Here is a 21,214-nt window from a genome sequence, read left to right on the forward strand (position 1 = left end):
ATCTATTTTTTCTTATTTACTTATATTTATATATCTATTCCTCCCCCACACTACTGCACCTTGTTTTTGTCTCATGTATGTCTATTTGTGTCCCTGCTGTATTGTACACATAGTGTCTCCCATTCTCCTTTATTATATCTATTATCTGTACTTGCTGTAAAATTGGGAAGGAGAGTAACGTAATTTCAATTCTCTGTATGTCCTGTACATATGCAGTATTGACAATAAAACTACTTGACTTGACTTGACTTGACTTTAATGCTATAAAATCTCCAAAATGCTTAAACATTAAGCAAAAGCGTGTATCCACACACACACACACACACACTAGTGGAGTAATGGATCACTAATAATCCCAGTGTGGAATACAGTTTTACTGCCTCTGTAACTTTTTAGAGTAATAATTCCCTAAATTTTGAAAAAGAGCTGCAGTAAAAACCTAAAGACTAAGAAACACACAGTATCTCCCTCCCTGTGCTCCTTCCATCTCTCCTTCATTTTCTTCTATCCTATTGCATCCCTACTCTCTTCATCTCTTTCTTTCTGCCTCTCTCTTTCTGTCCTATCATACATTTCTCTCTCTCTCTCTTTAAACTGTTTAAATGTATGAACCAGAATAATTTGGAATCAGTAATGCGTTATTATTTTTTTAAACGCAATTAATTACGCCACCAAGTTTGACCCCAACTTCCACTGTAATCTGCCCTGTCTCCTCCCAATGCACAGATTTTCTTTCTGGAGCAGTTTGCTTGTGGTAAGAACTTTACTATACTTTTATACAATTATTACAAATCAAATTTTAATTGAGCTAAACTGCTGATAAATCATATAGTTTAATCGGATATATTAGCCAGATAATATACTGCTATGAACAAACTGCTGCTCCATGCTGTTTACACACTGAGCGTGAGGTGTACAGCGTTCACTGCTCGCCGACTCTGTTTACTACGCGAACATCTGCACTACCCGTCCCATAAAAAAAAAAAAAAAAAACTGTTTGAAAGCACAGCAGAAAATTTTCGGTGTTTTGTGCTAAAACAGCTTCACACTGCACAGATATACTGTACACACTGAAACACAGAATCTTCTCGCCATATTTTTTACTTTTCTTGCTCCAATGATAGCTCTGGCCAATCATGCTTGCGTGGCTTATTAGTGCATTTAAGTTTATGCCTGTGTGAAATCAAACCAGACAGAGAAAGAAAACTCTCCAAGTAAACCAACTTATAAACTTATCATGTATCATTTTTGTTCCACTTCACAATCATGAGTTACTTTGTATTCTCCGATAATTTAAAATCTTAATAAAATACTTTTTTTTTAAGTTTGTGGATGTAAAAGGTTCAAATGGTATGAAAACTTTTGCAAGCTACTGTATTTGCACACCTTTCTCAGTAATGGATGCAACTTAAAATAGCTGAATGCACTCATTCGAGGTGGTTTCCATAAACATTTAGACATATTGGGGCCCTTTTTTAAATAAAGAATAAACTGATAAATAATAAAGCAAAATAAATATAAAGAAAATTAATTCACACTTGTTACTGTGACCAGATAACAGAAGTGTTGTTGTTTTTTTTTTAAGTGAATGAGTGAGTTAGACCAGGTTTAAACTGTAACAACACATCCCCAAACCACCGAGCACCCGGCTAACACACACTCCTGAACGTCAGAGGAAGCAGCAGCATCAGCTGTGTGAGTGTGTGACGTCTGAGAGGGGAACCGGGCCTTTGATGAAGAAAGCAGGGATGGAGAGCTGAGGGAGAGTGGGATCAAAGAAAATAAAATCTTTTGATTTTTTTTTTCACTTTTCATTTGTTCTTTTGTCTTACCCTTTCATGCAAACCGTAACCCTTTGCTCAAACTCCTACTGTACTCACATATTATTGCAATGCAATTACGTAATCTGCAAGAAAATGAAGAAATGAACTAAACACAGAATGGGTTGCCCAGATGAATGGGAGGAAAGAGAGATATAAAAGCAAGAAAGAGATGAATGAGGGTCAGTAAATTTGTAGATTAGAGCTTCATTATCTGCATTGAGGGAGTACATTAAGTTTGGAGGCTGTTGGGACACAGAAACTCTATGGATTGGGCATGTGTGAAAAAAGAATGGAAGTGAACTGAATTATTTAATGAGGGATGACATAAGGAAAAAAATGAATAAGTGTAGGTCTATATGTCTGTGGACTAAAGCTCAAACACCTGTACTGAGCTAGTACACTATGTTTGTTCACATAGAAACTGGGATGCAGAAACTCTATGGCTTGGGCATGTGTGAAAATGAATGGGAGTAAATAGGAGGAACGAATGATAAAGTTATGTGTCATGTGGATTAAAAATTTAGGGGCCTGGCTTGACGGACTACATGTAGTTAAGTGGCTGCCAGACAAAGGGAAATTATGTTTAATTAGGGGCAAAAATGAAGGAGAGAGAATGAGAGAAATTAAAGGAATCTGAGGATAAGGGAGTCAGATTCTGACCGAGAGCTAGAATCCGTCACACCACCAAAGTTGCAAAGCAGCTTAAGAAACTCATAACTGACATTCTACAAATACATTAATATGAATTATAGAGAGACACAGCCCATGTATCTGATGACAACAGGATGTAATAAAGTCCGCTTACTAAACTGCAGTGTGAAACCAAAACTAACTGGAACAAATATACACAATACAATGTACCATATATTTTTCACTATAAAGCACACAGGATTTTAAGGTGCACTATTAATAAACACCTATTTTCTGCTCTATTTTTCATACATAAGGAGCACTGGATTATAAGGTGCATTTTAAGACACTATAAGGAGCTTCTAATTCAGCAGGTCTCACCGCTGGTTGGCGGTGGGTGGTAACTAATATTGTATCCCATGACTTTTGCCTTTTGACTGTAGGGCAATCCTAGTTAGAGGGGGTAGCTAACTAAATTAAGTAAAGCTAAGCCAAGTAAATAAAACTGTAATAAAAAATATATATTTTTAATATTTAAAAAAGTGCTGGATGTTAATCCACACAGATTTCTCTCCTGAAAACTGTTTATTTGGCTGAGTAAAGCACTTCCATTTATGTACAGTAAGCTTATATTCTTGAATTTCTCCAGCTCTAAGGCTGGAGCATTAGCATTAGCGGCTAACCACTAGCGGCCAGACAGTACTACAGTGCGGACCCCTGAGTGTTCCAGTATGCCAGGGTGATATAAGCTAGCCGTTCAGCCCACGTAGCTTGTTTTAAGACACTAAATGCGCAGGCTACATTCTGATATACTCACCTCTGAACGATGAAAGAGCTAGCACGGTTAGAGGCTAATGCTAATGCTGCTCCAGCAGTGCTAGCCAGGGTTAGCAGCAGGATACAAGCCGATAATACTCACCTCTGAACGGGGAAAGAGCTAATGCTTAGCGAGGTTAGCAGGTAATGCTAATGCTCCTGCAGCAGTGCTAGCTGGGGTTAGCAGCAGGGTTACAGGCCAATAATACTCATGCTAATGCTACTCCAGGTGCTGGAGAACTAAACTGAAACTCCTGTATAACGCTGTACTTTAGCAGAGTGGCTTTACTGCTTCTTACAACCTGACTGATAGAATTCATGCATAAGATGCACCAGATTAAAAGGCACACTGACAATTTTTGGTAAAATTAAAGGATTTTAAGTGCACCTTATAATGCACAAAAAATGGTAACAAATATAAGAGCCTGGTCTGCAATTTTAGATGTGAAAATGCCCTTAAATCACCTCATAATGCATAGGATCCAGTGTGCAGTAGACAAATGTACATCCGAATATAATGACAGTATTCAGAATATATTGACAGTATTAAAAAAAAAAAAAGGATTGTTAAAATTCCACTCATTTCCGCCATTGAAAATCCGACCACAAAATGATGACAGCATGTCAGTGGTCTCTGTGTCCAGGCTGAAGGTTTACAACCCTACCCTCACTTTCCAGAAGATTTCTTCATCCGTTTCAAAGAACCTGCGGTCAGTAATAATTCACAGAATAAAAAAGTAAAAGCTTTTTCTTCACCTCGCACGCCCCCTGCTCTACCTTACGCGCTACTTTAATACACTTTATTCAAGATATTTGAGGTTGTGTAATATGTCTAAAAATCAGACAACGCTCAGTAAGCCTCATTAATTATTCCAAAGCCGATTAGGAGTGAGTAATCATCAAAGGTGAACCACAAACGCATTACAAATATACACTCACGCATCTCTGACAGCACTGAAGTAATGCTGAGGGCAACAACCGCAACAAAGTAGAGGATCATCAAACAGAATTTCAAACTGATTCACTTTTTATACCTCATGTGTTTTTTTTTCAAAGATAAACATCAAAACATTTAAGTCTGTAGAGGCGGATGGCAGAAGTCACCGTTTTCTAAAGCTCCAATGAAGCTCCTCTATTACGCTAATACTACAATTTAAAAGAAAGAATATGAGATCTGAGTTTTATCCAGTATGAATCAGCAATGTTTGTACATATTATAGTATATCATTAATAAATGTGCAGTGATTTTAATGTACAAACCCAATTCCAAAAAAGGTGCGACACTGAATTGTAATTTTTCTAGAGCCATATTATATTTACAATAGATCATAGAACACATATCAGATGTTGAAAGTGATTAAAATATGGGCCTAAGAGATTGGCAAGCTTTAAAATCATTAAAAGCATCATTAGACTCACCTGTGCAGGTATGTGTGTGTGTGTGTCTAATCAGAGCTGGCGGGAGGGAAGTGTGTTCGCAAATATTCTCTGGAGCGAATGTCGGCCTGGAAAACACAAAGAAACAAAAAACACAAAGAAAAGTTTCAGTCATTATTATTTAATCTAGTTTCTAAATACTAAGCTTTTTTTTTTAGCTTTAAAGCATTTTTTAAAGCAGTTGTCTATCCTCCACATTTCACTCCAGTTGGCATATACATTCTGGCATTTCTACCCCATTACAAAATCATGATAAAACATAATAAAACTCTTTTGTGTAATTATGGCATCATAATAAGGTATTAAAATACTTTTGATAACATTATAGTGCCAATATGACATTATAAAAAAGCAGATCATGCTCTTGGTTATGTTAGTGCCATTTTGATATTGCAATGACACAATACAAGTTATTCTTACGTTGTTTCCTTTATGACTTTACACTGATATGCCAAAAGTCATGGGACAGACACTAATACTGTGGTAAACCTAAAGAACTAAAGAACTCAGTACTGAATTGCAGGATGTGTGTGTGTGCGACAGTTCTATACAGATGCTGCCGGTTACAAGCACACACCTTACACTGGACTGCACTCAGTCTGCTTACATCTTCACCAGTACTGACATTTATACATTTTAAGTTACTGCCACCTCAACACAGCAGTTTTGCCACAACTCACTTTATTGGAAACTTCACTCCAACTTTGGGACTTGTTGTGTAAGTGTGCTGCAGCGACTCTAAGCGTTTCTTCAAATTTGACGTTGTGTTTTCAATATTGTCATCTTTAGCTGATACAAATTCAGAATAGCTTCTGTTTTTTAGTTTTTCTGTTTTTTCTCTCCTCCCTCCAGTGTTTGTGTCGCTGTGTGGTGTTACATGTGTCGCATAGGCCAGACGTCAGTATATAATATACCATATTGAATCAGTAATGCAGGAATGTTCAGTGACCACTGACTATTTATAAAAAAATAACTACTGTGTAAAAATGTAAAAGACAAGTGTGTGATTGGGGGAGAGTGTAGGGGGGGGGGGACCTGTGGGTTACCTACATGCATTACTGACATCACTGGTCATCACAATGCAACTTTTGTTTTGAAGGAAAGTGCGCTACATGCATCCCTTTTTTTGGGAATGTTAATACATGGCACAACCAGAGATTAGTTAATTATGCAACCCAACGATTGAACCATGCTCTGGCCCACCACTTCAAATGTACAGTTTGGAACGACCACACTATTTAAACGAACCCAACTTCGGGAGGTAACCATGCTTGTGTGTGGAATAGTTTGCCTAATTCCCCATTAACTAACTAAGATGTTTTTAAAAGAAGTGCTTACAGTATTGATGTTCTCCAGTAAAAAGTGGTCCAATACCCTTCACATGTGTTCAAATGTGTTTAACACGGCCCGTTTTACCTGAAATATGTATAACACCTCTGGGTGAAGAGAGCAGCGAGGTTTCAGAGGTGAGTGAACTGGTCCAGGCTTGAAGGCCAAATGAAGATCTAGCATCACAGAACTGCCAGTAAAGTTTACACATCTTTCCTAAACCTGAAGGTGGTGAAGTTTCTTGGCGTTGCATAACACCCCCCACAGATCAAACACCAACACGTACATGCGTGTGTGTGTGTGTGTGTTTGTGTTTTGTGTGTGCATGTCTTTGTGTGAAATCTTGGAGAAATGCCTCCAAAATACACTGAAGACTCCTCACTCAGCTTTCATCCAGCTTTTATCCTACAAGGTGTTCGTGACTCAGCACGGTCAAGCGAGCATGTGTGTGTGTGTGTGTGTGTGTGTGTGTGAGAGAGAGAGAGAGAGAGAAAGACAGCAAGGTTTGTGACTCAGCATTATCACAGTCACGAATGTGTGCATGTGACTGTGTGTGTGTACGTGTGTGTGTGTGTATGTTGCATAAATGGCATAGGTTACCACAGCCATGTGTCTGTGTGTTTTTGTGTAAATTAACAAAACCATGTCTTTGAATATTTCTTGAAGTGTGTATGTGTGTGTACTTAAATAAAAACCTATAAAAACCTGTTCCTCAGTACTTCTTTAAGATTAGGTGTGTGTGTGTGTGTGTGTGTGTGTGTTTCTCTCTATATTTTTCTCCTGGTGTCCACAGGAAGCCCTCACACAGCCAAACTATGACTAATAACCCCCACATGCTCCAAAAACACACACCACCTGCCACTAACTTCCCCTTTACAATGATACACACACATACACACAAAGACACACACACACAAAAAAAAGTGTTGATGTCATAGTCACTTATTCACCCTTATTACATTTATTATCAAAACATAGTTGCACCTAGAAGGAAGTGTCGGACTGCAAGACTATTTGGAAGGAAGATAAAGAGAACACATTTAGACTGATATGGATGATATATATTAAGCTACACTTACAGATTAGTGAGCAACATTCCAGAAATCTCAGCACGATGAGTTGTAGAGGTTCTTAATGGTGTTATCTGCAATAATCCATCCTATGCAGCTTATTAACAACAAGGTGGGCTGTCAAAGTGGTCTGCCTGTAATGAAGACCAAAAGTAATGTGACACTGTATTACACTGCCATTACAGTCTGGGTCAACACCTTTGGAGTCTTTAGCGATGCTGGCATGGCGTTAAGAGCATTTGTATGAATTGTATTTTGTGCATTCTGCATTCTGTGTCCCACAGCCGTCCGCCAATGGTGCTGGCACTAAAAGGATAACTCATCATGGAGGGCAAATCCACTGGCAAATCCACTGGCTCTCCCTCTCTGTGATTCATGTAGGTCTCTAAGATCCTTAATCCTGCTGGTTCATGCCTTCTTCTATCCACTTCTACCAACAGTGTACTCTTCCAACTGCTTGAATTGTTTCATACTCTTGTACAAGCCATACGTTGATTGCAAAGGAAAGAACATGCAATGGGATGACCTTACAATCAATCAGGTACATATGGCCCTTTCTTGCTTAGATTACAAGCATTAACAATCAAACTTGCATCATTTGCATGTCTAACCATGGCAAATCTTCCCACCATGTTTCACCCCTGTCGATTGATTCCTTCTAGGTGTTCTAACTGTCTGATGTTAAGTATATTACTGAATTCAGCTCATGTAAGGTTCTTCCATTGCTGAAACAAAGCATCATATACAGTTTATGTACCGTATTTTTCGCACTATAAGGCGCACTTAAAATACTTCAATTTACCCAAAAATCATCAGTGCACCATATAATCCGCTGCACCTTGTATATGTCAGGTTGTGAGGAGCAGTAAAGCCACTCTGATGAAGTACAGTGTTATACAGGAGTTTCAGTGAAGTTCTCCAGCAGTATTAGCATTACCCGCTAAGCGCTAGTCATTCGGCCTTTCAGAGGTGAGTATTATGGGCCTGTAGTCTGCTGTTAACACTGGCAAGCACTGCTGGAGCAGCATTAGCATTATCCACTAACTGTGCTGAGAACAGGCTGAGAACGGGGGTGTGGTCCTCTGGAGTGAAGATGGAGCTCCATCCAACACCTTTGGGAACTAATAATCATATAACATCAGTGTCTGACCTCACTGATGCTCTAGCTCCAATCAAATCCTCCTCACAACAACATTCCATTAGCTAGTGTCATGTCTTCACAGAGCAGCAGAGGCAGCAGAGTTAGGGGTCAAACTCCCAGCTATACCCTTGATTACAGAAGAAAAGCTGCAGGAGTTACTCATCGATATACAGTGTGTTTTTATGAATGTGGAAATAAAGCATAGCTTTGATTCAAGGGCTTTTAGTGGACCACTCTTTTCAAAGTGTGTGTTTTAGCCTTGGCCTCTTCCTCCTCCTCATCCTCCTCCTTTGCCTGATCTAAAACATTTTCTGAAAGAGAGACCTCGCAGCTCAGCAGGATGGAGTGGGATGAGAGAAGAAAGAGAGGAGGAGAGAGAAAAGAAAAAAAAGACTTTAAGAGAAAATGGATCACAGAAAGAGAGAGAGAGATAATGGGGAAAACAAGGAAAGAAAGATAGATGGACAGACAAGACAGACAGACAGATAATAGTGCATCTCGAATGCTCGTTCTCCTCATAAGGGCGTTTTTTTTCTCGGCCATGTCCCAATTCACTAACCAGGGCAGCTGTAGTGTATTGGACCATGACCATGACAACACAGGTTCAATCCTGCGTGAGGAGCGGTGTGTTTATTTATTTTTTTCCTTTCTTCTTGGGTTTACCTGCTTTGAGATCAACTGTTCTGCAGCTGGGTTCAACAACCCTCTGGGCTGGAGAGCTACTAGTCTGTAGCACTCCATCCCATTACACTTCATTTTCCAAAACAGAATTTTTTTTGTGGCCCAGTAAGTAATGGTTTGGAAAATATCTGGCCCGCGGCCAAACTAAATTGCCGGCCCCTTTATACCATAGAGGACATAAGCTTCTCCAGTTTAACTCTTAAGTGGAGATAATGGTGTCCCAACCACCCTGAGTGAGTGCAACCAAACACTATAATTAAGTCACCAATGGAAAAATGATATTTTAAGAATAGGAGGGGTGAAAGATTTAGTCAAATAAGATACCAGTCCAAATCTAGCTTTGCCTGTTTTTTTTCTTATAATCTTCCGGACAAAACAGTGCTTTTGGAATGCACTGGTTAATGAAAAATAAAAGAAAAATGAATCAAAGTTTAATGAAAAATCTATATCCAAACAGTTAGGCTTTCGAGTTCTGATTATCCAAGATAACCAGACTGAACTTCCTGCCTTGGCTTTATTCAGGAAGCTATTCATCCCTCCCATACTGATCTTCTGACCGCAGCCCATACTGATCTAAGTGCTTTGAAGCTCTCAGCCAGCATATCTCAGCCTCCCCCAGTCTAAACTTTTGTCTGTCTAGGCCGAGTCTATATGCCTTAACTAATGGACCACATCACCCACCAGTCCACCAATCATGAGTGAGAGTGAGACTTGGAAGAGCTTTAAAATGGGGGACTGAGGTTGGCGTCAATGCGATAAGAGCCACTATGCACAGACATCTCAAGAAAATCAGAGATAACTGCACTAAACTGCACTGTTACTCAGTGCTCCAAAGTCCTCTTTTCAGATAAAAGTACTGTAAAGTAACTGCAGTAAAGCAAACACAGTTTTACAACTACATAATCAGTTAAACACAGCTGAGTAGGGCAACTGCCCTGTTCAGGAGTAATGTCCCCACAGTAACTAGATAAACCCTGAATCAGAATATTAACAAGGAGGAAAATGCTCCAAGTTTATAAACTCTGGTGTGAAACGGACTCTGGGTGTATTAAAATGTAATAAAAATAAGATACCTTTGTTAAATAGCCCACCTCCGCTCTCCTGCAGCTTTCTGAGATCCAGTAGTTTGTGCACTTTGCCCAAACAGTTTTAGAATGAGTGAGATGGGGCATATTTTTCCCCTGCAGATAAATCGCTTTTTTCACCGTTATTCAGGCTCAAAGAAGTTTCACACCTCCTTGGTAGAATCCAGAGAGCCCTGACATTTAAAACGAGGCATTTAGAACTTTAAAACTGCACAAGAAGTTTATTAAAGGCTACTGTTTATTCTAAAATCGACAGTAAGCAGATATTTTCAGCAACAGCTGGAATTCATGCATTTCCAAGGAATTAATTTTGCAAACTGCTTAACTATCCTACCTATTTGTTTGAAGATGGCAGCACCCAAAGATTTACCTATGCTATGGGATGTAAACAGTGTTTTTTAATAAACTTTTAATGCAAATGTAAAGTTTGAAATGCCTCATTTTAAATGTCAGGGCGCTCCAGGTTCTACCAATGAGGTGTTGAGCAACTTTGAGCCTGAATAACAGTGGAAAACGTTATTTATCTTCATGGGCAAAATATGCCCAATCTCACTCTTTCTAAAGCCTGTTTGGACAAAGTGCACAAAGTACTGGATCTTCAAAAGCTGCGGGAGAGCAGAGGAGGGCTATTCAACAAAGGTAGGTCATTTTTATCATGTTTAATACATCCATTAATGTTCAATTAAAGTCCATTTCACACAGGAGTTCTCCTTTAACTGTTAACTGGCTTGGACCAGAGAAACAAACTACAGGTGTAGGCAGTTTAGAAATAACATATTCACCCGATCACCATGTTTTTGGACAGTAAGAGGAAATGGACACAAGGACACAAGGAATAACATGGAAATTCTACCCAGATGTGGACTTGAACCCAAGACTTCAGCACTGATAGGCAAACATACCCTGCACTGTGCTGCACAAAAAAACATCAGCTCAAAGCTGCAGTTTAGTACTACAGAAACTCAACTTCAGACACCAAAGATGACTAGTCTTTTCTACTACCTCGATGGAAATCAGCTTTTTTATTAATTTATTGATCGAAACTATTACTTTACTTCTCCACCAGAAGAAATAAGAATGCATTCTGAGCTCAAATTTGTCTAGCTTTCTCCAGACACATTAACAATCCTGTTTATCCATTTATTCCAATGTCCGGGAAAAGCTTTTGGGATCAATAGAAAAGTGTGTGATGTAAACGGATGCTCGTGTTTTCACGATGCTCCCACAATCCCCTAAGACATGAAGAAACACTGTCTCATGTTTGTTTAGCTGAGGAGACTCTTTCTCTCTTTCTTTTTCAGTCTCTTCTCTTTCTCACGTTCTCAAGCATTCTCACATAATCTCTCACACTCTCCCCCCTCGCTCTCTATGTCACGTTCTTTCTTCTCTACTTCAACTCACATGTTAAACTCTCTCCTCCTCTGTGCTTTCTTTCGTTCTTTTTTTTCCGTCTGTATCTCTCTCTCTCTCTCTCCAACCTACTGCATCCCATCTGTCTCTGTATTATCTCTGTCTCTCTTTTTACTGTCTGTTTCTCTCCATCTCTTCACTCTCTCTCCCTTAGTAACCACACCATTACTGCCCACTCAGTGTGTGTGTACATGTATTTTGTGATATTTTCTTAACATAATTTGAGCTAAAACAGCACTAAAAGCTTTTGGACAAACATAAGCACATACACACTCTTGCACACACACACACACACACACACACACAAAACTCACTGCACAAAAGTCAATAAAGTAACCAATAAGCGATCAATTGCCTAGTTTAACCATTCCCGGTTCTTCTCTCTGAAAAAGGCCATTATTACCAGTTCCCTTCCAATATATAGTTTATCATTTAAAAAAACCGTACCACTTTAAAATAAAGCTCCTTTATAAAGGGTTTATAAATAGCGTATAAATGAGTTTATTAATGTTATTAATTAGGTTATAAACCAATTATAAGCAGTTATAACACATTTATAGGAACAACAGTGGCCTGTCGTGTACCAAATAGTGATTTTTACATTAATTTATATTTATTTATACAGATCTTACTAGAGGCTTATCTTACTTTGTCTTTTCCATCAGCCATTTTTAACATTTATGTTAATAACTTTATTAATTTTACCATAACAACTTACTAAATTGAAACTGACTTTCTATATTATTTTATTACATATGTTAAAAATTCTTTGTCACTGTTGTTCTTTCTATTTATGTGTTATAAGTGCTTGTTGTTATAATACTTAATTTATAACCTTTAATAAACTCCTTTATAAACTATTTATAAACCCTTTAGAAAGGAGCCTTATTTTAAGGTGGCACCAAAAACTCCAGTAAACTTTGTTTATTTGTGTTGTTTTCAAACATTATATTCTCACACTGTTCATTTTTGCTAAGATGTTTATCTGCTAGGTTTAATAATGTACTGCACCTGTTAGTACATTATGAATGAATGCATGAATAAAGATACACTTATATAATCCAAGGACGCTTTACAATCAACACTCTTCATTCAACCACACTCAGCGTTCCACCAACACGCACCAGAAAAGAAGCAGCAGCCGACTGCAGCACTAAACGCAATGACCCAGTGCAGAGTGCCAATCTGAATCTTAGCATACAGAAATACACATACAGAGAGACCACTTAAAAATTATTATTTGTTATTATTATTTTGCCAAACTGAAAACCTCTGGAATATAATCAAGAGGAAGATGGGTGATCACAAGCCATCAAACCAAGCTGAACTGCTTGGATTTTTGCACCAGGAGTGGCATAAAGTTACCCAAAAAGCAGTGTGTAAGACTGGTGGAGGAGAACATGCCAAGATGCATAAAAACTGCAATAAAAAAACAGGGTTATTTCACCAAATATTGATTTCTGAACTCTTAAAACTTAAATGAGTATGAACTTGTTTTCTTTGCATTATTTAAGGTCTGAAAGCTCTGCATCTGTTTTGTTATTTCAGCCATTTCTCATTTCCTGCAAATAAATGCTCTAAATGACAATATTCTTATTTGACATTTGGGAGAAATGTTGTCTGTAGTTTATAGAACAAACAACAATGTTAATTTTACTCAAACATATTCCTATAAATAGCAGAAACTGAAGTGGTCTTTTCAGTTTTTTCCAGAGCTGTATATACTCATGATAAATACACAGCTAATTTAGGGTTCTTTCACACCAGCACATTTTAGTCTGATTAAAACATGCGCTGGTTTTTTTGCACCCTTGGTGTGGTTCATTTGAGCAGGTGTGAAATTAAAAACAACAGGTCCCAAACAAAGTGTGGCACAGTTCATTTGTGGTGAGAAAATGATCCAACAATGATCCAACCCAACTATAAAATTTACTCCTCATGTTTGAGCTAAAAAGCTGTTCAGGTGCAGTTTAACTGATTTATTACCCAGATAATTACTACAGCTAATAACGTATGCCATCCCTAAATGCTAAATTGTACAGAAATGCATGCTAATCTGGAACACATAACCACATTCTTGTATTTATTTTTTTTTGCTCTTCCCCAGACATCTTTGTTCAATAAGTGGAGGGAATGTCCTTACATGTCTTTTGTGATGATTTTTTTTCACTTGCGGTTTTCCTCCGCAAGGACATACTGTTATACTTATCAATTGTTAACTAAATTGGACCACAGAAACAAACTACTGGGTTAAAAACACTCTTGAAATGTTTAGAACCTTTAACCAGTTTCTGGGCAATTTAGAAATAACAAATTCACGTGATTACAACGTTTTTGGACTGTGGGAGAAAACTAACACGCACACAGTGAAGATCCTGGAAACTCCAGCCAGATGTGGACTTGAACCCAAGACTTCAGCACTGATAGGTAAACATAATACCCACTGTGTATTACAGCCCAAAAAGGGTACATAGCTGCAGCGTAAAGCTAAAGAAACTAAACTTTAGATGCCAAACGGGACTTGACTTATCAATTACCTGGGTGGAAATGACATATTTATTTATATATGTATTTATTGGCTGAACTATCACTTTACTTCTCCACAGAAAGAAAGAAGAGTGGAGAGTCTGGAGCTCAAATTTGTCTAGCTTTCTCTTACACGTGGTTGTGTGTGTGTGCATGCCTGTGTGTGTTTTTCTGGCTGAATACAAATTGGCCAATCTTTCCGCAACCTGTTCGTAATGAGAAAATTGCGTCCACCGTCGTGTGACTGTGGAAAGCCTTTGCGGAGGCTTTAATTGTGGTGCACCTGTCTGCTTACACAAATACACTCTGCTCAGCATTTCTGAGAGCCTTCCTTGTGTTCTCCCTGTGTGATCATCAGCTTGGTGCGTTAGCCCAGCTGAATTTTAGCCAGAAAATAAAGAACAGCCACCTCATCTGCCAGTTTATTTATTGAGAATAGGTTTGATAAAGAACACCTATGCTGCTGTAAATGTATCTTAGATTAAATCTTAGTTGCAACAGTATGTAAAACTACCTCCACCATATTTGGAAGCTGTACTTTAACCTGGCTAGCTTTCACTGTGAGCTATTTTTTTTTGTTCTTTAAATGGTGTTTTATTACAGTCAGTAACAGTAGTGAATTATGTGAGTTCAGTTATCAGACACATGTACTATGAAAACACCTTTTTATTTTATGTGAAACACATTTATTTTACTGAAACTGTCTAAGGTAATTATGAGAAAACTGCACCTATTAGCTCCTCACTTTCTAACAATGAAACTTACATTTTAAAAATGGGTGGACAATAACAAGGTGGAGAATTTTAGAGAAAATAGGAAAACTATGAATAAAAAAAAACTTTAATTGTTCATGATGACCTTGTTCCATTTCTAAGAATACATTTTTCAAAAATTATTTCTAAAACTATTTTAATTACCTTGAAATTTTACCAGAACAGAGTGGGCATTAAGCTTTAGCTCAGCAAAGAATGGAGACAATATGAGAAACTATAAGTCAAAAACAATTTTTAATTGCTAAACATGTAGTACGTGTCTTCATTCCCTGGGAAATAAACGGTTGTAAAGTCACTGATGCCAAAAGTTACTTTCTTAATGGAGAAGTTTATCTGAAGATGACAGGATGGACAAGGAATTGTCTAAATCAATGTCTTCATTAATTGTTATTAACAACATTCTTAATCATTGTAATTTAGTAACGGTAAAAATGTCTTAACTACTTTCACTTAATAATTTGTTTTATTACCTTACCATTTACCAATGTTTAGAACTGTAAAAAGTACTATTATTTGTGACCCTTATTGGAGGGTATTATCAAATCTTCTTTATTTTAGTAACTTATATATAATTAAATAATTACAAAAATGGTGATTTTTAATCTATTAAAAAAATATTTAACTGAAGTAGGCAGCACTGCGGACATGGAAAAACTGCCCCCCCCCAAACATTATAGAAAACATTCCATAAGATTTGTAATAAAGTGTAAATTTTGTAAATGAGTAAATATTGAAAATTAGTATGGGTAGGCGATATGGCCCTAAAATAATATCATGATATTTCACGGTATTTTCGTGATGACGATACTCCATTGAATTAAAAAAAATATTTCAAGAATGCACTACTGCAACACAATCAAAATTTATTTTATTATTGCATACAATATGATACGGCACACCCCTAACTGAGATATTAAAATTTTAAGAATTTTATTCGATTTGTAACAGAAGTTTTGTATCCAGAATGTTATGATACTAATATGACTCCTAATATCTCCATATATCCAGGAATGAAGTAAAATGAACGATACTTGACATTTGACTAGTAGATATATAATGGGTAATAAGAAAAATGTGAAATAGCAAAAAAGTAGTACCCTGATGTGATAATTAGGGATGGGTGATGTGAGATGACATTTCAGGGTATAATATTATTTTTAATATATATTGCGTACAATACGATATGGTACACCCCTACCTCTTAGGTGGAAATCTGTGTGAATACCAGTAAAAATGCTGTTAAACTTCATAAGGTGTAAACAATACAGTGGCCAACAAATGCATATTGTCAGTATTAGAGTGTGTGAGTGTGAGGGAGCTTGTGTGTGTGTGTGTGTGTGTGTGTGAATTATTTTAAATGTGACAAATCACGGCTGGCCAGTAAGAAACAGGTGCACTGTATAAGTGAAAGATTCAGAGAGACATGCAGGAAATGATAGGCCATGGCTGTGCTTTACTGCTGAAGTGTAGCAGAACAGCACCTCCCAGTGGCAGTAATGTAGAGTGAACAGTATGTAAAGCAGTTCTGAGATTTTAAAAGTCGTGACCACTTGCCATACTTGGCATCTTAGCAAAAAGATGACCCCTAAATGCATCAAGCGAACATCATACTGAACACTCTCTCTTTCAGTTAACTGTTTAAAGTATGAAGTCTGTTCAGGTCATGCTGTGCTTAACCTGAAATAACTTCATAAGCGATAAGAATATTAACAAATGTGAATATACCTCTTGGACTACAGAAGTGGAGCTTTCTGAACATATGACATTTGTGTGTATTTCTTGAAATATTTACCTCAGAAATTCAGGAAAACTCTATATCTACAGTCTCACTGTACTGATTTTTGAGTTTATTAGATCTACTTGACCTACAGACATTTTTTCTACATTTTGTTCTGTTTTTGTAAAAGGTTTTAAGGGCAGTAATAAAGCCACCAAGAAACATCAGACGTGTGATGTGTTATTACAGTTATAGCAAAACACATCAATAATAAAGGCATACATTAAATTTTCCTCCAGACAGAACTAAGAAAAATGCTCATAGTTTTGTATATCCACACACAGGGAATCTGCAGGTTTTGGGGAAAAAATATATATATTTAAATAGAATAAAAAATTGAGACTATTTCTGCAATAGCAAAATGGCAAAAACCCACAACAACATTTTTTACAGACTTTACAGTAAGCTTGTTAATCATGTATTTTCTTTAAAACATAAATAAAATCAAACACAAATGAATGCACATATAGCATTCATGAAAACTGTGCTAAATTTGAAAAAACAGTCCTATCACTGTCTGTCTGCCTGCCACAGACTCTAGTTCTTCCAAAAAAGCACCTGTGCTGAACCCTCCGGACATGCCACATCACATAATGCATTGGCGTTCCGGTTTACCGTGCTTCAAATCATTGCTCACACCTGGACTTTTTAGAATATATATATAACCCCTGTTTTTACTCTATCCCGATATTCAATCTATTTCTATAGCTCTTTTACCTCACGTTTCCTTTGTTGTTTTGACCGTTTGTTTCCGACCCTTTTTGCTTCACCGTTTATCCTATTTGCCTAGCCCACTATTGGTTGTTTGTTTGTTTGTTTGATTACTCGTTACCAACCTATTTTGTACTTAGACTTTTCTCTTGCCTAGCCCTTTTTGCTCAGTTGTGGATTTCCTGTGTATGACCTCTTTGCCTGCATACTCTGGTACGTTTAGGCTTCCATTTGGTTTTGACCCTGCCTGTCCCTGACTATTCTTATAAGCCTGATCCTTTATTAAATAAAGCGAGTGTTTGGTTTCCACACTTGTCTGTCCTGTGGTTGGCAGCTGTGACACAGAGCCATGAAAAATGCTGTTGGTCAGGTTTAATGGAGTCTACTGTTTAATCAGTACGCTAACATGCCTATCATATTTGGCAATAGCAAAATGCAGTGTGTACAAATAAGAACACAGACCTTTTAATATGTAAGACATCATAAGACACATTCGTTTTAGATAAAAAAAATATTTTTTAAATCAAAAACCTAAGTTTTTTAGCCACAGCTGCCAAACATGCTGGAGGTAGTTTCAAGTTATTTTCTTTGTGTACATTTTGTTGTTGTTTTTTTTTGCATCCTATTTTGCCTTTGTTGTTTAAAATAATAAAGTGTGTGTGTGCGTGTGTGTGTGTTTACCTGTCGTATAGGTTCAGGTACACGGTACCGGCAGCAGGAGAGTGTGAGACGGACTGCTGTAGCCAGACTGATCCGATGACCCACAGACACATAGACTGGTTTAGTGCTGCTGCCTGAACTTCGAAGGGCCTGAGAGGAAAGATAAACACACACACACACACACACACATATACACAATGCACACAAACACATTTTAAAATGCAATATGATAGTAAGTGTATCTTAATTGATAACTGAATTACACTGGCAGTCAAAACAAACGGCACATTAGGGCTGGGTTTCCTGAAAGCAACAGTCAAGAGTGTATCACATTGATCATGCTCTCTCTACCAGTAATAAAGTAAAGTATCTCAAAAGTATCTACTTTTGGGAAACCACAACAAATGGAGCAAAATTTAGCACAGTTTTCGTGAAATTTATGCAGTGCTCATGGGACTGTGCTGGGAGATCCGTGGAGAAGAAAAGTCCAACAACTACAAGAGGAGCATGTGGACAAATAAGAAGAACATGTGGAAACCAAATACTGATCATCTAGATCAGTTTAAAGAGCTTTAAGAAGTTCATACTGTTCATATAGGAGATATTTCAGTGTTTCCAACTCCAGTGCTACTAAAGTAGAGTCTATTTCAGGGCTGTGAGACTCCAGTCCCTTCAGAGCCACAAATTTTAGCACCTCCGCCTCATTTAAGCCTCATCAGATAATTAACAAAGCTATTCTGAGCTGAACTGCCCGACTTAGTCTCTCGGGTCTGAGGCGAAATTAACACAGGGGTTTCCAGACCATATATAGTCCTACTCCCTATCCTGAACCTCCTGAATCCTAAGTTTATTATTTAATTTAATTTAACCTCTTGTAGAAATAAACAATAATGTTTGGTGTTCATATAGGGGTAGCATGTTTTGTTGAGTCCCACAAGGTTCTGTTGTAGGGCCTATAAAGTTATTGTTCATTATGTCATTAATGTAGTTATGAGAGTAATGAACTTTAGTGCCCCACCACCTTGTGATGAAAACAAATCCTTTATGATGGTCATAAAGCATGTTTAAAAAAAAAAAGGTTTTTTAACCAACCAATATATCAGCTGGTTGGTAATGCTAAATTACTTCTGATTGTTTTATTTAATCAGTTTATATAAAATTAAATCAAAAGAAATTAGGTTTATTGTCACATTACAGTAGCACAGGTTTAAACGTAAGATAAAACTATGAGTGCATAGTCCTGTAAGGTAGTATAACACAATATATAAAACTATAACACTATAGATGCATTTTACATATAATATTGCACTGACTAACATGTACAATATATACAGCTCTAGAAAAAAAATAGAGACCACTTAAAAATGATGAGTTTTCTTGATTTTACCAAATTTAAAACCTCTGGAATATAATCAAGAGCAAAATGGATAAACACAAGCCAACTAATCTGAACTGCTTGAATTTTTGCACCAGGAGTGGCAAAAGTTATCCAAAAGCAGTGTGTAAGACTGGTGGAGGAGAACATGCCAAGATGCATATAGATTTCTGATCTCTTAAAATTTTATGAATATAAACTTATTTTCTTTTCATTATTTGAGGTCTGAAAGCTCTGCATTCTTTTTTTGTTATTTCAGCCATTTCTCATTTTCTGCAAATAAATGCTCTAAATGACAATATTTTTATTTGGAATTTGAGAGAAATGTTGTCTGTAGTTTATAGAATAAAACAACAATGTTAATTTTACTCAAACATATACCTATAAATAGCAAAATCAGAGAAACTGATTCAGAAACTGAAGTGGTCTCTTCATTTTTTTCTAAAGCTGTACATACTCATGATAAATACACAGCTAATTTAGGGTGTTTTCACACCAGCACATTTTAGTCTGATTAAAACATTTTTTCCAGAGCTGTAAATACAAAAACGATGAAAGTGCGGTGAGACAAGGTTTGGTGAAACAGGGTTTTGTGACTGACTGTGGGCTGAATGTTCCAGTTGACTGGTACGCTGTGCCACTGGCTGTTCAGCAGCCTAATGGCCTATGGAAAGTAGCTGTTCCAGAACCGAACACTGTTTTTTTATCAGTATATTTGAACTTATCACTTATTGCTTACTACTTATGGCACTAATAATTAGAAACTGTTTTAGGTAGGTAGGATCATCAAAGTGATCGTCAGACAAAAAAAAAAAAAAAAACGAAGATGATTGTAAAACTTGAACACCCCATCCAAACAATGTATTTCTTAAAATAAAAATAACAAATATACATAGACATGTCTATTAAGTGAACAGATGAAAGAAAAGAGCTAACCAAAACCACAAAGAATTCTTTGCAGCCTCACCCCCAGATCTACAATATAAAATTAGAGCAATAAAGAATTTTTTTTTTTTTTATCAGAAAACAGCAGCACACCTGTCCGAGTGTTCTCCCAGAGGCTGCAGTCAGAGGAAACGTGTCTCCAGCTTTCTTCAGAGAACTGATCTACAGAGAGATAGATTGATAGAGAGAGAGAGAGTCTCCACAGTTAAACAAACAGAAACCACAGTGTTTTTGCAGGTCTCTGGGAGATTGTGGGTACATTGAGAAAACACTGGCATCTGTTCGATTTTACCACACACACACACACACACACACACACACGCACAGTCCTCCAATGATTCTCTCTTCCAGCTCTACTCTGATCCTAAAAGCCTTTCCCGGAGAGTGGTGCGGAAATGAGGATAAATGGAATTTTTATGTGTAACATGATGAGGTTTGAGAGAGGCTACAGTTGAGGCATAATGGCTTTACTGAGGCGACCCAGACCTCAACGGTCGAGCAGGCGTGTCTAAACTGCTAGTCAGGGCAGTGGTCAGAAGCTAGGACTGCTCTGGAGACAGGAACATACAATTAATGTTTTCCCTTAGGTAAAAGCTGCAGATTCAGGGGTCCATAGACATAGGGAATTGTGGTAAACTGAGATGCTGGTGCTGTTGTCCTGGCCACTGCACAACAGCATCACTCAGGTTTGTGGAGGGTGGAGTGTGTAGATACCAGTTTTTCAGGGTGCCTCCATGTCTATGTTACCTTCTGGCTCTCTCCCTTTAGTTAGGCTGTTGTATTCAGTCCTGCCAACGTCTTTAGCATATGTTGCATAATGTAGCATATTGTCTGTTCCCTATAAATCCAGTCAAACTGAATTCCTCACTGCCAACCTGTCCGGCCTCATACTGATAGACAATCGAACTTCTTTCACTGCTGGTGTGGCTATTCACCTGTATATAGTAGATATACAGTACAGGAAACAACCTCTCATTCAATGCATTTTCTTTATTTTCATGACTATTTACATTGTAGATTCTCAC

The 21,214-nt window shown here is 37.5% G+C and overlaps 1 protein-coding gene across 3 annotated transcripts in view; it reads right to left on the bottom strand.

Annotated features, from left to right (window-relative positions):
- The window catches only part of LOC103033314 (endonuclease V), a 58,309-nt gene that overhangs the window by 25,157 nt on the left and 11,938 nt on the right, over positions 1 to 21,214 (bottom strand). For 2 of the 3 annotated variants that reach the window (XM_049479601.1, XM_049479599.1), the window contains exons 6-8: positions 20,283 to 20,351; positions 17,891 to 18,019; positions 4,689 to 4,774 (exon numbers count right to left, since the gene is read on the bottom strand). In XM_049479601.1, coding sequence (XP_049335558.1) covers positions 4,715 to 4,774; positions 17,891 to 18,019; positions 20,283 to 20,351 — 258 coding nt within the window. In that variant the 3' untranslated portion in view covers positions 4,689 to 4,714. Of the gene's footprint in view, positions 1 to 3,824; positions 3,975 to 4,688; positions 4,775 to 17,890; positions 18,020 to 20,282; positions 20,352 to 21,214 lie in introns of those variants that run through there. The other variant, XM_049479600.1, reaches the window with a different exon arrangement.

Source organism: Astyanax mexicanus, chromosome 5, assembly GCF_023375975.1.
Source record: "Astyanax mexicanus isolate ESR-SI-001 chromosome 5, AstMex3_surface, whole genome shotgun sequence".
NCBI classification, from domain to species: domain Eukaryota; kingdom Metazoa; phylum Chordata; class Actinopteri; order Characiformes; family Acestrorhamphidae; genus Astyanax; species Astyanax mexicanus.